We start from the raw sequence: 17,632 nt of genomic DNA on the forward strand, positions 1-17,632 counted from the left end.
AGAAGGGAAAGTCAGATCCTGGGGACTCTTTGGGAAATTAGCAGAGTAAAGAGGCTGTGGCAGAGGGGCACATGACACCCACTGCAGTCGCCCTCTGAGTGCAGTTTGCTGCTGCCATTTGGCTCTGGGGGTCTGTCCCCAGAGACTTGGGTGCCATCAGTTTCCAGTTCTGGTCTAGGACCCGAGCCGTCTCCAGCCTTGTTTTTCCACCTGTACAGGAGGTGAAGGGGGCCAGGCAAAAAAATGCTAATTTTACAGGCAAATCCTGTTATTCATTCTAGTTAAACGGGTTTAACCCAGAGGGTCTCAACCAGGGCAGTTTGTCCCCCCATCCCCAGGGGCAATGTCTGGGGATATTTGTGATTGTTACAACTAGGGGGTGCTCCTGGCATCAAAATCTGGAGGCCAGGGATGCTGCTCAACACCTTACAATGCACAGGACATCCCCCAAACCGAGCCCCAAATGTCCACAGTGCAGGGGTTAGAAGACCCTGGTTTAACCCCATTGCTAAGCAAGGAGAAATATTCAAGTTTAAAATGACCCTGCTCAATCTTTCCATTTTGTCCCTGCTCCCCTCCTGGAAGAACCAAGGAATCCCCTGCCAAGATCCATGAAATGTCTACCCTGGGAGGGAGGGGAAAACCCACCTCCTAGGGTCCCCACTGCTGCTCAGCTCCTCAACCCTGCAGGATCCTGAGAGTCCAACCCCATGTTTCTCTTCCGAATTTGCAAAGCATTGCCTGGTGTCCCAGTCTGTTCCTGCGTAAAACAACACTCTGAGAAACCATTTTGCTTGAAGCTGGTCATTCTCTTTTCTAAATGAAAACTCAGATTAATATGTGCTTTAATTTAACTTTTCTTTTTAAGACATCTTTCCATCTGTGGATGTCCCACTCAAATGCTAGTCAAGTGTCCCTGTTATGCTGGTTATTTTTTAAAATGCTCTTTAATTGACATGTTGTTAAAAGCAGTGCCTAGATTTTCTCCATCTAAAAACTGAATCTCTTCAGCATACTTCTCTTATTTATTCTTGCAGTTTCTCAATGCAAACACATACACAAGTAGTAGGGACATAGAATGGTGCAACTGCTTTGCAAAACATTTTGGCGGTTTTTAAAAACAGAATTACCCTATAATCTAGGAATGCCGCTTCTGAGTATATACAGAAGAAAGTGGAAGGCAGAGCCTTCACACCCACATTCAAGCAGCATTATCCACAATAGACAAAGGGCGGATACGACTCAAGTATCCATCACCAGATGAATGTACAGACAAATGTAGTCCATCCATACAACAGAATATTATTCAGCCATGAAATGGAAGGAAATTCTGACATGTGCTACAACATGGATGAACCTTGAAGACATGATGCTCAAGAGAATCCAGACACACAAGGATCAAAAAAAAAACAAAAAGTTGTTGTGAAATCTAGTTTTAGAGCTATCTTACTTGTGTAAAAATATTCATTGTTTCCCTCAGTGTAGAAAAATGTATGTCAAGTATGAAATAAAAATCATTTAGATCCAGGCACCTAAAGAAATGGTCTTGCTTTTAAAAAGCTAAGCAGTAGGCAGATGGAACTGTCATCATGCAAGGTGGCTAATAATTGTATTAGAATTTTTAGTCCACACATACTTATTTTCAGATGTTTAAAGCAGTTGTGTGGAAATGGCTAATGAAGGGTAGGTCACCTGCTCTAGAACTTGTCTGCAGCTCTACACTGTTATAATCCAGGTGATCCTGCAAGCACATCACCCTCTTCGGGTAGTAGTAGCCTTGCTAGTACTGTGCTCGTGAGGAAATAGGAATTTTGACATAGTTTGCTATTCTTAGAAGGCGGGTGCCAAATGTTATAGCTTCCATGTCCCCTTGGTAAAATAACTTCTGAAATACGACATAAAGCATTCTGTTGGAAGAGCCTCTAATTGCTGGATTTGGTTTTTATTTTTCATAGGCGAGTCCAAGTACCTTTGCGCAGTTTGTGGAAAGTCTTTTCACAGGGGCTCTGGACTCAGTAAGCACCTAAAGAAACACCAGCCAAAGCCTGAGGTTCGAGGCTACCATTGTACTCAGTGAGTATTTAGTATGTGAACCTTTCAGTTACTTTCCTTTTGTTCGTATTCAGTTTATTTGGAAGTTGAAAAGAAAACACTTGAGGTGACTGTAGTTGATAACACTGTATTGTATGATTGAACTTTGGTAAGAGAGAAGAATGTGAATATTCATACATAATTTTCCATATATAGATATACACACATATCTGAGGTGTTGTGTTAACGAGTGGGAAGAATCCTTTCATGGTGTATACATCTGTTAAATCATCACAGTGCACTTTTAACTTGTCCACCTTTTTGGGGGAGAAGGGGTTGGGTTTATTTATTTATTATTTTTTAATGACATTACTGGGGATTAAACCCAGCACTAGGCATGCACTCTACCACTGAGCTGTGCCCTCCTCCACAATGTACACTTTAAATGTCTTATAATTTTATTTGTAAATTAAACCTGAATAAAACTGAAAAAAAAACAAGAGAATGAAGATAATATTAAACTATCATTTGTCCTTGATTTTAATCAGTTTTTTTTTTTTTTTGGTCAGAATGTTCCTATTTATGTAACAGTTTTATTTAGCTATAAATCTCATACCATGCTATCACTTCATTTAAAATGGTTTAAAGAGATTCTTCGAATGTGATGCCTCGGGGTGGGCCCCGTAGGAAAGAAGGGTCCCTGATGCCCCTAGGAGTTTCTTCCTAGGCAGTTCCTCTGCAGTGCTGGGCTCTCTGCTAGTTTGGCTTTTATTCAGACTCCTTTCTCCCTCTTTTCATTTTCCATAGCCTCCTGAAATCTCTTTTTTAACATTGAAGTAAAATTCGTGTAACAAAATTCATCAGTTGAAAGTGTATATAATTCAGTAGCTTTTAGTACATTCACAGTTTTGTGTTAGCATCACTGCTAATTTCCTGAATGCCTTCAATACCCAACCAGGCAGTTTACAATTCTGCATTGGTCTTTTGCTGTTTGTGCCATCAGCCATTGGTGAGAACTTAAAGCCTTTTCAGGTCTTTTCTGAGCATGTGCCCAGCCCTGGGCAACTGTGTGGACTTACAGACTACTGGGAATATGTGAGAGTTTTTCAAAGCCCTCATTCCCCCAACGCATCTCATTCTCCAGCCTTTCCTCCCAAGCTTTTGGTTTGTACATTGTTTGCACCGAACTGCTGTTCCTTGCCCCAGTGGCGGTGGCTAATATTTTTGCTTTTAAATGTTCTTAGCAAACTCTTCCTCCCCACTCCTTACCTCTCCCCTAGTCGTCAGCCCTGAGGGAATTATGCTAAATAAAAGCAAGCCCTTTGAAGGGCAAGGAGTCATCACATAGCTCAACATAACCACAGTTCTGTGAGAATGAGTCCCTCTGGTTACTAGGAACCCACAGTGGGAATGCAGTCTGTCCGACCACTGAGCTGAGGAGCAGGGGATGGGGCCAGGGTAAGTTGAAATGCCACATGGCTCTCTTATGGAGATTCAACAGTTTTTTCTTCGATTAAATGTTTACCTGGTTGCTGTAAACTTTTAATTAGTTTCCAGAGTTCCAATAAAATTGATTCTGACAGTTTTTGCGTTTGTCCCACTGCTTTTGTGGAAGGATGGGCTTTTGGAGTTACCTACTCTGCTGTGTTTGCTGATGTCACTCTGATGAGTCTTATTTTAATATAAAGAGTTTATTATTCATACTTTTTTTTGCATTTTTTTGAGGGGAGGGGTGGTTAATTAGGTTTATTTATTTATTTAATGGAGGTACTGGGGATTGAACCCAGTACCTCCTGCTTCATACATTTTTAGTTGTAAGTGTAAGAAAACCCGACTTGAATGAAAGGTTAGGTCTGGGAATCTGAATGGTTTAATGTAAATTGGATTCAGATTCGTTAGCACTTGATGCCTTGAGGCTCCAAGGCAGTGGCAGTGATTTCAGCCTCACATTCCTTACAACCTGCAGATTGTCAAGCTGCTTTTCAAGTGGTTCCTATAAAAGCCCTGAGGTTCACTCCCTTTGGATTTGGTTGAGTCACTTGGTTCTCCCTGAATGGATCACTGTGGCCAAGAGAATGCTGTGCTCTGGTTGACCTAGCCCTTAGTTGCTTTATCCTTATGGTCAAGAGTGAGGCCTACCCCAACATGGACAGAGAATGGGAAAGGGTGAAAAGGGATGTATAGTGGGGACCAGCTGAGGTTGAGGAGGAGATAGAAAATAATGGTCTGTAAAACCTTTGGGATCTGTGCGGGGTCCTTTCCTGAAATCTTTGGAGTCCTTTGGAGCTAAAAGAGCTTAAGACCCTGCAGCCTTGTTGCAGTCTTGGAATACTAGGAATTTTTTTGTTTGTTTTAAATTGGGATCATCTTACAGAGTTCTAGAAACCCAAGAATATACTGAATTCTTGGAAACTTTTAAAAGAAGAATAAGCTAATGCAGTTGGGTGAGTGAACTTTGTTATTGCAGATGTGAAAAAAGTTTCTTTGAAGCTAGAGATCTTCGCCAGCACATGAACAAACATCTTGGTGTGAAGCCATTCCAGTGCCAGTTTTGTGATAAGTGCTACAGTTGGAAGAAGGATTGGTATTCCCATGTGAAGTCTCATTCTGTTACTGAGCCTTACAGGTGGGTAAATTTGAGGAGGAGCTGAACTTAATTGAGATACATATGTACTTGGTATAATTCTTATGGATACTGGTGCTTTGAAAAAAATAACTTGGTTTTTCCCTTATTTTAGGTGTAATATATGTGGCAAAGAATTTTATGAAAAGGCACTGTTCAGAAGGCATGTAAAGAAAGCTACCCATGGGAAAAAAGGAAGAGCAAAGCAAAACCTGGAACGGGTGTGTGAGCAATGTGGAAGAAAATTCACCCAGCTGAGAGAGTATAGGAGACACATGAACAACCACGGAGGTAACTGTGCTTACGGTACTTCTGTGTGTTTGCCTTTAAGTAGAGTAAAAGCCTGTCCAGTAGTGATTCTCCCTTTACCATTCCTCTTGCCTAGTGTCTCACCTCCCTTGACAAAGAGATTAATCCCATGTTGTGGACGATTTATTCAAGTGATAGAGGTGATCTTGAACCTGACTACCTAATTATTGTTTGTGTAGATAGATTCCTTTTTTAGTGAGCTTAATATTCTGTATCAGCATTTTTATTCTGAAAGAGACTACTTGAAGCTTCTGGTTCCTTATTTAGGATTATAGGATTGCGCTGAAGGTTAAAGGAGACTATTCACGGAAACTCAGAATTGTCTCTCAGTAACTTCCATCCATGGGAACATCTTTACAGAGATTATAGTCCAAAATCTCCTTTATTCTGAGTGAAACCATTCAGTCCTAAATAAAGGATCACCATAGTCAAGATAGAAAGGTTTATGGGCTACTGTACTTAAAGAAAAGCACTATTTATCAGGCAACTGTGATGCATTTTGGTCCTTGGCACCTCACCACACACACCTCGTTTCTTCTTTTTTTAATAGGAGTTAAGCCATTCGAGTGCTTAACATGTGGAGTAGCTTGGGCTGATGCCCGATCTCTGAAACGCCATGTCAGGACACACACTGGTGAACGGCCCTACGTCTGTCCTGTGTGTAGTGAAGCCTACATAGACGCTCGGACACTCCGTAAGCATATGACTAAATTCCACAGAGATTATGTGCCTTGCAAAATTATGCTGGAAAAAGATACCCTTCAGTTTCATAATCAAGGAACTCAAGTGGAGCATGCTGTTAGCATCTTAACAGCAGATATGCAGGAACAAGAAAGCAGTGGTCCTCAAGAACTTGAAACTGTGGTAGTGACAGGAGAAACTATGGAAGCTCTTGAAGCTGTTGCAGCTACTGAAGAATGTCCCTCAGTCTCTACACTTTCTGACCAAAGTATTATGCAAGTGGTTAATTATGTGTTGGCACAACAGCAAGGACAGAAGCTGTCTGAAGTTGCAGAAGCTATTCAAACTGTTGAAGTGGAGGTGGCACATATTTCAGAAACAGAATGAATGTAGTAATGGAGATAAAAGGAAATGACATCTCACATACTGAACTTGCAGGATATTTGTTTACAGCACTGTGTGACTATCTGCCTGGAGTCTGTATGTCGGGGCTCTGGGCTGTTTGGTGGTGTTTTAACATTTCTAAACAGTTTGGCTAATAGGGTCTGTAGAGAAGTCCACTTACTGTAAAGAAATTGAAAACAAATCTATTTGATGGCAGTGGTTTATCATGGTATAGTTTTTATGAATTAATGTTTATAAAGAACTGTACTAAATTTAAACCTGTACAGTTCCATTTGCATTTTGACATTATTATATCCTTTGAGTTTGAAAGGCTGCACCAATCGGCTTTTCTTTTCCTCAAAATATAGCGGTTCTGTGATTTCATTTGCCCTGTTTATGGATTAAAAATTCTAATATAAAATATTTTAGTAGGATGCATTAGGTATACTACATTTTTTAAATGCTTCAAATCTATGATTCTTGACTTACTATTTATTTTAACCCCTTATAAAGTCAGGGATATTCTTTACTCTGTTTTAAAGCACTTAATGAGTTACGTGTTGTAATCAAGTTTGCACAGTAAACTTAAATCTATGTGGGGAACCCTTAAATGAATAGCTGATTTTTTTAATGCCATTAAAATGCATGAAATGCCTATTAAAGCCTTACTGTCCTTCCTGGCAAGTAAATTGACCATAAGCAAAGAACACTGTTATTAAACTGTTAATGAGAAATTTTTCCTTGATAACATGAGACAATAAATGGGGGGAAAAAAGTTAAAACTAGGTTTAGTATGTTTGCAGCTTTTGTATCATGTTTAATTGTTCAATTTTGTTGAAAAACTGCAGTCTAGAAATAGGATAGTAATATAGACATTTACAGCGGTCCTGTGGATACCATATAACTGTCAAGTAATTTCAGAATAATAAAAATTCTTCACTTTAGCCCTCATTATAATATACTACTTAAAGAAATTGATTATGGCCCACCAAATTGTTGAAAGTTAGTTCTTTTTAAAAGTTGCCTGAGAACTAAATTGAATTAATTTGTGTGTTTGATTTTTAAATTCCCACCTCTTTATGCTTTCCAATTTTCTGATTTTCAAAATAACCATGGGGAGATGCCATGTTTCTCTCCTCTGGGAGACCACCACTCAAGCTATAATTGTTAAAATTAAACTTTTAAGTATTAGAAGCTAATATAAGGTGTAAAATTAAGATATAAGCAAATCACATGTAAATCATTCCTAAAGCACAAGAAAAGAATGTGCCTTGATGTACATATATTAAGATGCTTATTCCAGTTTACTTTAAAAATGGCTTAAAAGATAAAGAATAAATGTGATGCCATGCATGCACTATACCTGCATATGTAATATTTGCATTTGCAAATTTCTCATTGTTTCAATAGCTGCGTGGCTGACTTTCAATTTTAAGTGAATTGACATACAGTCTATAGCTTTATAATGGCTGCTTGTTTATCATATCTTTCAGTTAGTGAAAATGTATTTCAGCCTAAAGTTTGGAATTGTGTCTTTGTGTTCCATCTCGTCACCATTGTTAGTAGATTTAGTTAATTGTGTAAGACCATTAATGTATGTCATAAATGTGTAAATAAAAGATGTTGAATCTTGTTTAAAGCATAAGCTTTGGAGTTGAGTTTGTCACTGTTTTCATAAGTCAGTTGCTATTACTTGCTTCCCATTTTCTTTCTTTTTATTTTTTTACTTTTTGGGGGAGGAAGGTAATTAGGTTTATTTATTATTTTTTAGAGGTGATAATGGGGATAGAGTCCAGGAACCTGTGTATGCTACTACACATGCGCTCTACCACTTGAGCTATATCGCACCCCCAGTTGCTCTTATTTGATATGTTATTAAGTTGATTGACGTCTAAAGGGAAGAGAAATTGAACATGTTAAAAAAATAACCATTGGAGAACACATACTATTAAAACTACGCTCAAACATAACCTTACCACAAAATTAAAAGTAGTGCGATTAACTGCCAACTTTGGATAACTTAAATGTGTGGAATTATACAAATTACATATAGAAACAAGTGTTAAGGTTCCAAAAGTTAACAGTTTCGTATTTCCATCAGGGAAACTATTCTATTTAATTTATAACAATTCCTTTTTAGAAACATGCATTGTTTTGTTGTCATCAGATGACTTTCCCCAAACAGTGTGTGTAGCCCTGATTAAATCTGCTTATTACTGCTGTTTGTTTCATTAAAAGCTAGTGTGTCTAGTTAACATAATTTCACAAGGTTACCTAAACTGCTGGACTTAGAGTTAATCCAGACCTTCAGTGTCTTGTCTTTTTTTTTTTTTTAAGTAGCATTGATTTGGAACTAATGTTTGGAACATAGTAAGTCTTTGTCTCCCCTGGTCCTATAAATCTATCAGTTATAGTTTGTAGTGGCTTGTGGAGCAAAGATGCATAGATAACTTATTTGTTTAATTATTGTAAATGTACCTATCTTACAGTCTTTTAGCTCAGATTTGAGGTTGAATACTGCTGTTTATTGGATTTCTCCAGTTATATAAATGTTAGAGCATAGGCTTGTCTCCAGTAGGGCCTTATCTGGAATCCTGCTCCACCCACCTGGGTGGAAACTGGTCCTTCCAGATCAGTTTATGATTGCTTCTGCTAGATTGCCCCAAGATTATCAATAGCTAGGTATTATTTTTATATTAATTTTTCAGACTGTGGTTTCCTAGACCAACTACTGTAAATTTGGACATGTAGACTAGTGTGAGAGCAAGCTCACTATAATAAATCTTCAAGGGAGGCTGTTTGCGCACCTTGTACCCAGCCTGGGACAAATATCTTTGTGCTGGTAAATGGGAGTTTTTTCTGGTTGGTTCTTTGTGTATGATTCTTAGTTCCAATCTCTGTGGACCTCAGTCCTGCCTGTCAAAATCCAGTCCTTTGAAACTGACAGTCCCGTCAATCACAAAGCTACTACAGTTTCAACTCAGTTTCTCCAATTTGGGGACCCTAGGACATTCCCTTATAAATTTAGTACTGTGACTTTCAAAGGAATTTATTTTAGCAGAGATGTTAAGGTAAATTTTAGTCTTTTCCAAATTCTGGAAGCCAAATAGCATTGTTCCTTTAAATATGTTTTGTCTCTGGTTACTTTTCTTCGAAGTAAGTTTTGTTGCTACCCTCAATACCTCTTTCACTCTCCCCATCTCCTTTCCTGATAACCTGGGAGTTGCTCAACTTAAACTTTTTTTTTTTAAATTGAATTTATTTTAAAATTCGCATTTCTCATACTAGCATTTCCACTTGGTTCTTCATAGGTACTTACATTCCTGCTTCCCTTGTCTGTCTTTCCTTGTTGATTGGTTTGTGTTCATTTTAAATTCTTACTGTGTCTGTTCTATATGCTCTGCTAAAAAAATTACTTTTCTGTGAATGTATCACAATTTTATTTTTCTACCATTGATGGATGTTTGGGTTATTTTCAGTTTGGGGTTATCATGAAGAACGTGGCAGGGACCATTTTTGTCCTCCTGGTCTATGTAAGCTTGCATTTCTGTTCGGTACATAACTAAAAGTGGAACTTGAGTCATTTGGATTGGTGAATGTTCAACTTCAGCAGATAATACTGAAATATTTTCCGAAGAGAATGTGCCATTTCACACTCACCAGTGCTGGTTGCTCCACATGCTTGCCAAGTACTGTTCGTCTTATTACTTACTCATTGCTCTGTATGGGAATTCTAGTTCAGTGTTAAATAGCTGTTGTGGTTGGCATCCTTGTCTTTTTTTCAGTCTCAGAGTGAAAATCTGAAATTCACATGGTGGGTTAGATGGCTTCAGGATGGGGGCTAATGGCCAGAGAAACCAACCATGTGATTTCAGAGTTGGAACTTCCAGCCCCAACCCCCAATATCCAGGGGAGGGGAGAGAGGATGGAGATTTGAGTTCAATCACTGTAGCCATTAATTCATTAATTTAACCAGACAGAGTTTAATGGTACAGTGTGATCATGGAGTAGAAGAAGAGAGCACCACTAAAATAACTGTCATCCCAGGGTGACTGTTGGCATACTCAAAGCTGCAACTGCCTGAGCAGAAAAATCAGAGGCTTGGAGTATAGGAGGGGAAATAGACTTCACTAAAATAATCCAGCCAGTCACTAATCAAACAAGAAAGAAACAACACCCAGTAGTTACAAAATTGTGACAGACAGGTTATATGCATAATTATTCTCCTTTATTCCTTTAATTGATTTAATAAGCAATTGTATAAAATCATATGTATAGAAAGTATTATTGAGCCAATAACAGAAATGTAATATATATGTAAAATACATGCCAATAACAGCACAAAGGCGTGAAAGCAAAGCTGTACTGAGATAAGGGAATGACTATAGGTGGTAAAGTAATAATTATAACACTGTATTGTTGGAGTTGTGGCATTAATAGATGTAACATGTATAGCAGTAATACCACAGAAGGGGGGATAAGGGAATAAAATAGAGCTATATTGGAATAAATTTTCTATACATAGCAAATTAAGTCAGTATAAATCTGAAGCTCAATCTGATGAGTTAAAATGTATATGGCAAACCCTAGAGCAATAACTTCTAAAAAACTGAAAAAAATTATTAAAGAAATTAAGATGCTCCATTAGAAAATACTCAATACAAAAGAAAACTGTAAAAGAATAATAAAAGAACAAAAAAAAGTGACATAGAAAACAAAAGTAAAATGGCATAGAACACTACATCAATAAATCATTAAATGTAAATAAAATGAACAATTCAATCAAACGTCAACAGGCAAAGACTGTCAGATTGGATTGAAAAAAAAACAAACCATGATCCAACTTGGATTGAAAAAAAAACCATGATCCAACTATATTCTGTCTACAGGAGACACCTTTAGATTCAGAGATACAATTAGATTAAAAGTAAAAAGATGGAAAGAGATAAATCATGGAAACAGCAATCATAAGAAAGCTGGAGTGGAGATATTAATTATCAGAAAATACAGAAGACAAAAACAGTGTTGCCTAGAGGTAAAGAGGGCTTTGGGCTTACTTTGCTGCCTCTTTCTAACTTCACTGCAATTCAGGTAAGGTTTACTGATTTGGTATTTATTTCTAACGTGTGTGCTTAAAAGTACATTAGAAAAAGTAAAAGTTTCTAAACTCAACTTCCCCAAGATTCTACAAGTTGGGATATGGCATTCTTTCACCGTTATTTGATTCAAAATATTTTCCAATTTTCATTATAATTTCTTCTTTCACATTTTACTCTATCTTTAAACATGCAGGTTTTGGGGGGGGTTATCTTTTTATTACTGATTTAACATAATTCTACTATGGTCAAAAGCATATTCTGTATATTTTCTATTTAAAATTTGCTGGAGGTTTTTATGGATAAGCAATGGTCAATTTTTATAAATGTTTCATGAGAACTTAAAAATATTCTGCAGTTGTGGAGGCATTGTTTTAATGTCAATTAGATTAAACTATTACTTTTGTTGTTCAATATTCTGTACCCGTACTGGTTTTTGTTTTTTGTTTTTGTCTGCCGGTTCTATCAGTTACCAAGAATAGTTTATTAAAATATCCCTGTATGAAAGTGGATTTGCCGATTTCTCCTTCTAATTCTGGCAATTTTTCCTTGAAGCTGTTATTAGTTGCATATAATATAGAATTGTTTTCCTGGTGAATTGAACCTTTTATCATTATGAAAGGATAAAATTAAGTGCCCCTGATAATGCTCCTGGCTTTAAGTCTACTTTGATTGAAATTAAAACAGCTACATCAGTGTTTTTTTGGTATTCATGTGGTATGTTTTACCATCCTTGTTTCTGTCAGCCTGTTCATATCCTTGTATTTAAGGTTTATCTCTTATATACAGCATATCGTTGGCTTTAAAAAAAAAAAATCTAAGGTGAATGGGAACAGCTCAGTGGTGAAGCTTGTGCTTAGCATGTACAAGGTCCTGGGTTCAATCCCCAGCACCTCCATTAAAGAAATAAAAATTCCAGGCTGCTAATCTTTGTCTTTTGATAGAAATTAGTCCAATTAAAAACATGACGTAATTAGACATATTTGCATATAAATCTGCCATTTTAGTTTGCTTTTTTTGGTCCTGCCTGTTCTACATTTTCCTCTTCTGCCTTGTTTAAAATCCTGTTCCCTCTTCCCATCAGCTTGTGAGCTGTGTTCATTGAACTATTATTTTTATTTTTTAAGCATTTAATGATTTTTTAAAACTTTTTATTCGTTTTTAAATTTTTTTTTTTGCTGGTTTCTACTTCTTACTTTTATTTATTATTTGGGGGGAGGTAATTGGGCTATTTGCTTATTTATTAATGGAGGTACTGGGGATTGAACCCAAGACCTCATGCATGCTAAGCAAGCACTCAACCAATGAGCTATACCCTGCCCCCTGAAGTATTATTTCAGTAGTTAGCCAAGACATCACAGTAAAATTCTTGGTACAATGTCTTCTGCCCCACGGCTATCCACTTCATGAGCTGTAGTGCCATGTAAGTTTGGAGGTTTTGTTAAACTTTAAAGGTTATCCTGTATATATTTGTGATTTTTTCCCCCCTCTTTAGCATCTACCATTCTTCCAGGTACCTAGGTCCAGACCCCTAGTCATCCAGGATGCTTTCATTTCTTCTCGTTGATTTAGCCAGTGAATTCCTTAGCAATGTCTCTGATCTGTTACTTCTATTCCATTAGTACTAATTACTGTTAATGTATTGCGTTTAAGATTTTATAAACTCATGCATGCAGTATACTACCAATATCTTGGTTTCCTAGGTTCCATGCCTGCCTTATTTTCCCGTCTCACAGACATTAATTCCACATTAGTATTTGAAACTGATCATAAGCTTGTAACTTTCCATTTTCTAATGTCTCTATGGTCATAGCAAAAAAAAAAAAACAACAAAAAAACCCCACAGTAGGAATGAAAATAGCTAACTTTGAATGTGAAGAGATGGCTGTTATCATAATTCTCCATTTCAGAATGATGGCACTACCAGCACACCCCTCATTTTGAGTTGGCACAGAATTGCAGCTGCTTCTTAAGTTCCTCCTACGAGGAAAAGCAAGGCCTATAGTATAATTCATATTTTTTTTCAGTTTTATTAGGTAGAATTATTAGCTCAACTGCACATACACATTATATTGCATGTAAATACATATATACAGTATACTGCACATTTAGTATAATTCATACTTAAAGGAGTCTCAGTTTTCTTCCTTGGAGCATCACATAGCCAATGCCTACTGTAGAATTCAAATGGGATAGAATGAGAAGAAACATCTGTTTAAATTAGCTGGGAAAGTGGTATTTTTCTTCTCAAAGTAGCCCTTTGAAACTGTAACTACATCTAAATCCTGTTTTGGGAATTCTCTGGTATGGTTATGTATATGTTTATACAGATTCATTTTCACACACAGCATTACAATGGTATTGTTAAAATACTTGAGGCGGGTATATTTAACTTATATATTTATTGTTGAGAGGTACTTTGGGAACCTGTGAGTCAAACCATTACTCAACATCCTGGATTTTAAAAAACAGACTTTTTTTTAAAGAGCAGTTTTAGGTTCATAGCGAAACAGCGCAAAGTATAGAGTTCCCATATAACCCGTCTCTACACTTTTCATCCTCAACTGCACTTTCAGCTAAATTTGCTTTAATCATTTGCAAATATTTCATCATCTCATTAGTACTTGCATTCCTTCCGTATTACTTCCCTTGCATTACTTGATGTAAGTGTCCTGCTGCTAGTTTTGATCTTTTCCTTAAAGTCAGGTTATAATAAATTATATATTCCATATATGTGATTTAGAAACTATTTTATTTTCAGTCACGGGTACATGAGTGAATTCATAGTTTCTGTTGATCTGAGTTTCATGTTAACTATGATTTAGTTATGGAATTCTAAAAGCAGGGGTAAAATAAGTAATTCCAGGTGTTCTAGCATGAGACCAGGACAATGCTGGGTTCTGAGTAAAACGCATTTGTGGTGTATTTGGATGACATACCAGTGATACAGATACACAAAAGTTCAGAGGTAAGTCTTCTTGCAGTAGTTACAGTGGTCATCCTTGAGATTTTACATAGTACACAAGTTTTTCTTTTTTCTAAATATTAAGCAATGTGAATCCAATGGATACCACAGATAAAATGCTCCCAAAGAGGATTTATGCTTAGAAAAAAAGATTTAGAATAGCACATTTGTATTACATGCAAAGTACAAGGTGTGACTGTTCTATGTCCACGTGCAATAATTAAGTGGGTGTCCACTGTGACGTGGCCCAAGGCCTTTAGCCTGAAAACGTTCTCACATCTGAAGCCCTGGCATGACAGCTAACCTAATTTGCCTTATTTAGATACCACTCCCCACTCATTTCCAGTTATCAAAGTAATTAAGTTCAATGTAGGAAATTTGAAAAGTATAGGACAATGAAAAGAAGTAAAAAGTAGAAGAAAAAAAAAAAACTAAAACCAGTAATTATTGTTAACCACCAATGGATTCTTGTGTGGGTAAAGGGCTACACATCACCAGGGATTTTTCATGCAGAAGTTGAATCAAGGGTTTCCAAAATTTGTCTTCACCGTGGTGATGGGCAGCTTGGTATGCTGCTCTTCCCTGTAGCAAGTAGTTGCACCTCCTGAAAGACCTGAATTTCAGCCTCTGGGTCCCTCCTCTAAAATACTGTGTTTCCCTTTTTCACTTATTCCCTCAGCCCTAAGGGTGGTGTTTTCTTCCTGCAGTTGCTACTTCTACTACTGATAGTTCCCATGTTAACATTCTCTATATCAATGTCTTCCCTCATTGATAAAATGCTGAAAAAGCTTTTGACAAAATTCAATACCCACTCCTGATAAAAGCACTTGAGAAAATCAGGAATTGATGGATATATTTTTAGCCTGATATAATTTCATCATTTGCTCTAGTCCTAAAGCCAGGACCTTACTTCATGGTAAACCACTGGAGACTTTTCCACTGAGAATAAGAACAAGGCAAGGATGCCTATTATTTCTACTACTATTTAATATTGTATTAGAGGTATTAAGCAATGCAACTAGACAGGAAAAATAAATTAGAGGCACAAAAATTGGTAAAGTAAAAGCCATCTCTATTTGCAGGTGATAAGATGGTACACCTGGAAAATCCTCAAGAATCAATGATAAAACTCAAACAGTAAGAGTTTAGTAAGATTGCAAGACACAGAATTAACATACAGAAATTAATTACCTTCATATCCTGTAATAATAACCAGCAAATGACAGAGACAAATGCTTTTCAATAATAGCAAAGATAATTAAATATTTAGAAAGAAGCTTAACAAGAAATATACAAAACTTGTATGTGGAAAAATTTAACTCTTGAAAGACACAAAAGCAGACTGCTCCCAATTAGGATGGCTAAACATCATAAAAATATCAGTTAATTAAATAAAATTAGATCTTGAACTTACAAATGCAGAAGAATATACTCTAAATGAATTAGGAATCTATTCAATTTTAAAATGAAAAAAAAAAAAAAAAAAGAAAGAAAAAAGCCCTAGAGAGACAAGGGTGAATTCATCTTTAATCTCAGTATAGGGAAAGGCTTTCTAACTATTCACATAAAATCAAAAGGCAATAAAGATTAGTTTACTACATAAAAAAAATTTTTTGCACTGCAAAAGAACACCATAATCCAAGACAAAAGACAACTAATAAGTGGGAGAAATTATAACATGTATCAAAAATAGTTACTATATGAAGAATTCTTAAAATCTGAGAAAGGACCAAAAACCAACTAATAAAATGGGAGTGAAATGAACAGACTAATCACAAGGAAAAGATATTCAAATGGCCCTTAAACGTATGAAAATACATTCAAACTCACTCATAGCTAGAGAGATGCAAATTAAAACTACTCTGAAATACCATCTTTTTTAATCGATCAGATTTGGGGGAAAGAAAAAAAAAGCATGACAAACTCTAGCAGGGCCGTGGGAAGAGGCACTCTCGTACATTTCTGGTGGGGGAAAGAAACTTGCACAATCCTTTTGGAGGAGAATTTGACAATATCTAACAAAAGTATATATGTACTTATATTTTGACCCAGCATCCTACTTCTGGGAATTTACCTGAAAGAAGATACATCCCAATATGAAAAGAAACGCACAAGGTTTTTCAGTTACAACACCGTAATGGCAAAACATAGGAAATGACCTAAATGCCTACACATGGAAGAGTAATTGCATTAACTGTGGTATATTTACACAATGGAGTACTATGTAGCTGTTAAAATTCTGGAGAAAGATCTCCATGAACTGGTATAGTTTCTAGGGTATACTGCAAAGTGAAAAAAAAGATAAAAGAGTAACTGTAATATATTACATTTCATGTAAGAAAAAAAGGAGAAATAGTAAATATCCATCTATTTATCCAAAAGGAAACATAGGAAGGATAAACCAGAAGCTAGAGATAGATTACCTATAGGGGATGATAAGATTACCTATAGGGGATGATAGATTACCTATACAGGATGGGTGCAAACAGAACAGAAAGGACGGGAGGAAGAGAATGAGACAGGATAGGAAAGAGTACATTTTTTGTATAGTTCCAACTTTAGACCTCTGCTAAGATTTCACATACAAAAAACTTAACAAAGAACGAGCAGGAATACATTATGAAATACAAAAACAAATTAACTAACTGTATTATAGGTAACAACCATAGTGAGGAGGAAGCAGAGAAAATAATCTACGTAACTTTGTAAAATAGTATTTTGTTTATGTTCTCTAAGATTAAAAAGGAAAGAAACTACACATGAATACTGCACTCATCAGTGGTTTCTCATAGGGAAATATATGACTTAATTCTGGAACTATTTTATGTGTATTCTAGAAATTAAGCAAATAAGTGAACAGATTATAGTCAAAGTCAGATTTCTTACTGTTGGATGAGAGTAATAAATATAGAAAGGTGGAAGACTAGAATGAATCTGGTGTTGGTCTGATATTGAAAGTACCTATATGAACTCATACAGCATACACATACAGACAGATCTAGAAATAGATATAGATATGTGGATGTGTGTGTGTCTATATATATATATGTACATTTTCTAGCTGTTAAGGAGGCTAGAAGCAATTAACTCTTCACTACCAATGAGTACACTTAGTGCAGTGTACACTTGGTTTCTAAATAGGTTCTAAAAGGAACCATGGATGCTCACAGAAATCACTAATTCCAGGGCTAGAAGATAAAATACAAGATGAATCCAGGATATCTTATGGTGCCAGAAATTAAGGAATTATTTTAAAAAGAATGGGGACCTGTCAAAAAGGCACAAGGATCAAAAGGGAAGGGATTTGTATGGGCAAATTTGGGACATCTTGAGTAACAAAATAAATAATGGTAGCAATGTGTTATAACCTACAGAATAACATAAAAATGTGGGCCCATTATCAATAAAATAACCAAATAAAGAATGGAGAAGTGGGGGGAGGGTAATAGCTCAAATTGTAGAGCCCGTGCTTAGCATGCATGAGCTCTCAGGTATAACTTCCAGTAGCTCCATTTAAAAAAAAAAAAATGGAGAAGAAAACTC

At 36.4% G+C, this 17,632-nt stretch overlaps 1 protein-coding gene across 1 annotated transcript in view; it reads left to right on the forward strand.

The window, feature by feature from the left end:
• ZBTB11 (zinc finger and BTB domain containing 11) overlaps positions 1-7,673 on the forward strand; it is a 29,045-nt gene extending 21,372 nt beyond the window's left edge. The window contains exons 8-11 of the mRNA XM_006208032.4: positions 1,956-2,073; positions 4,499-4,657; positions 4,770-4,945; positions 5,514-7,673. Coding sequence (XP_006208094.1) covers positions 1,956-2,073; positions 4,499-4,657; positions 4,770-4,945; positions 5,514-6,031 — 971 coding nt within the window. The 3' untranslated portion in view covers positions 6,032-7,673. The remainder of the gene's footprint in view (positions 1-1,955; positions 2,074-4,498; positions 4,658-4,769; positions 4,946-5,513) is intronic.
• Positions 7,674-17,632: the final 9,959 nt, after the last annotated feature.

Source organism: Vicugna pacos, chromosome 1 (genome assembly GCF_048564905.1).
Source record: "Vicugna pacos chromosome 1, VicPac4, whole genome shotgun sequence".
Lineage (NCBI taxonomy): Eukaryota > Metazoa > Chordata > Mammalia > Artiodactyla > Camelidae > Vicugna > Vicugna pacos.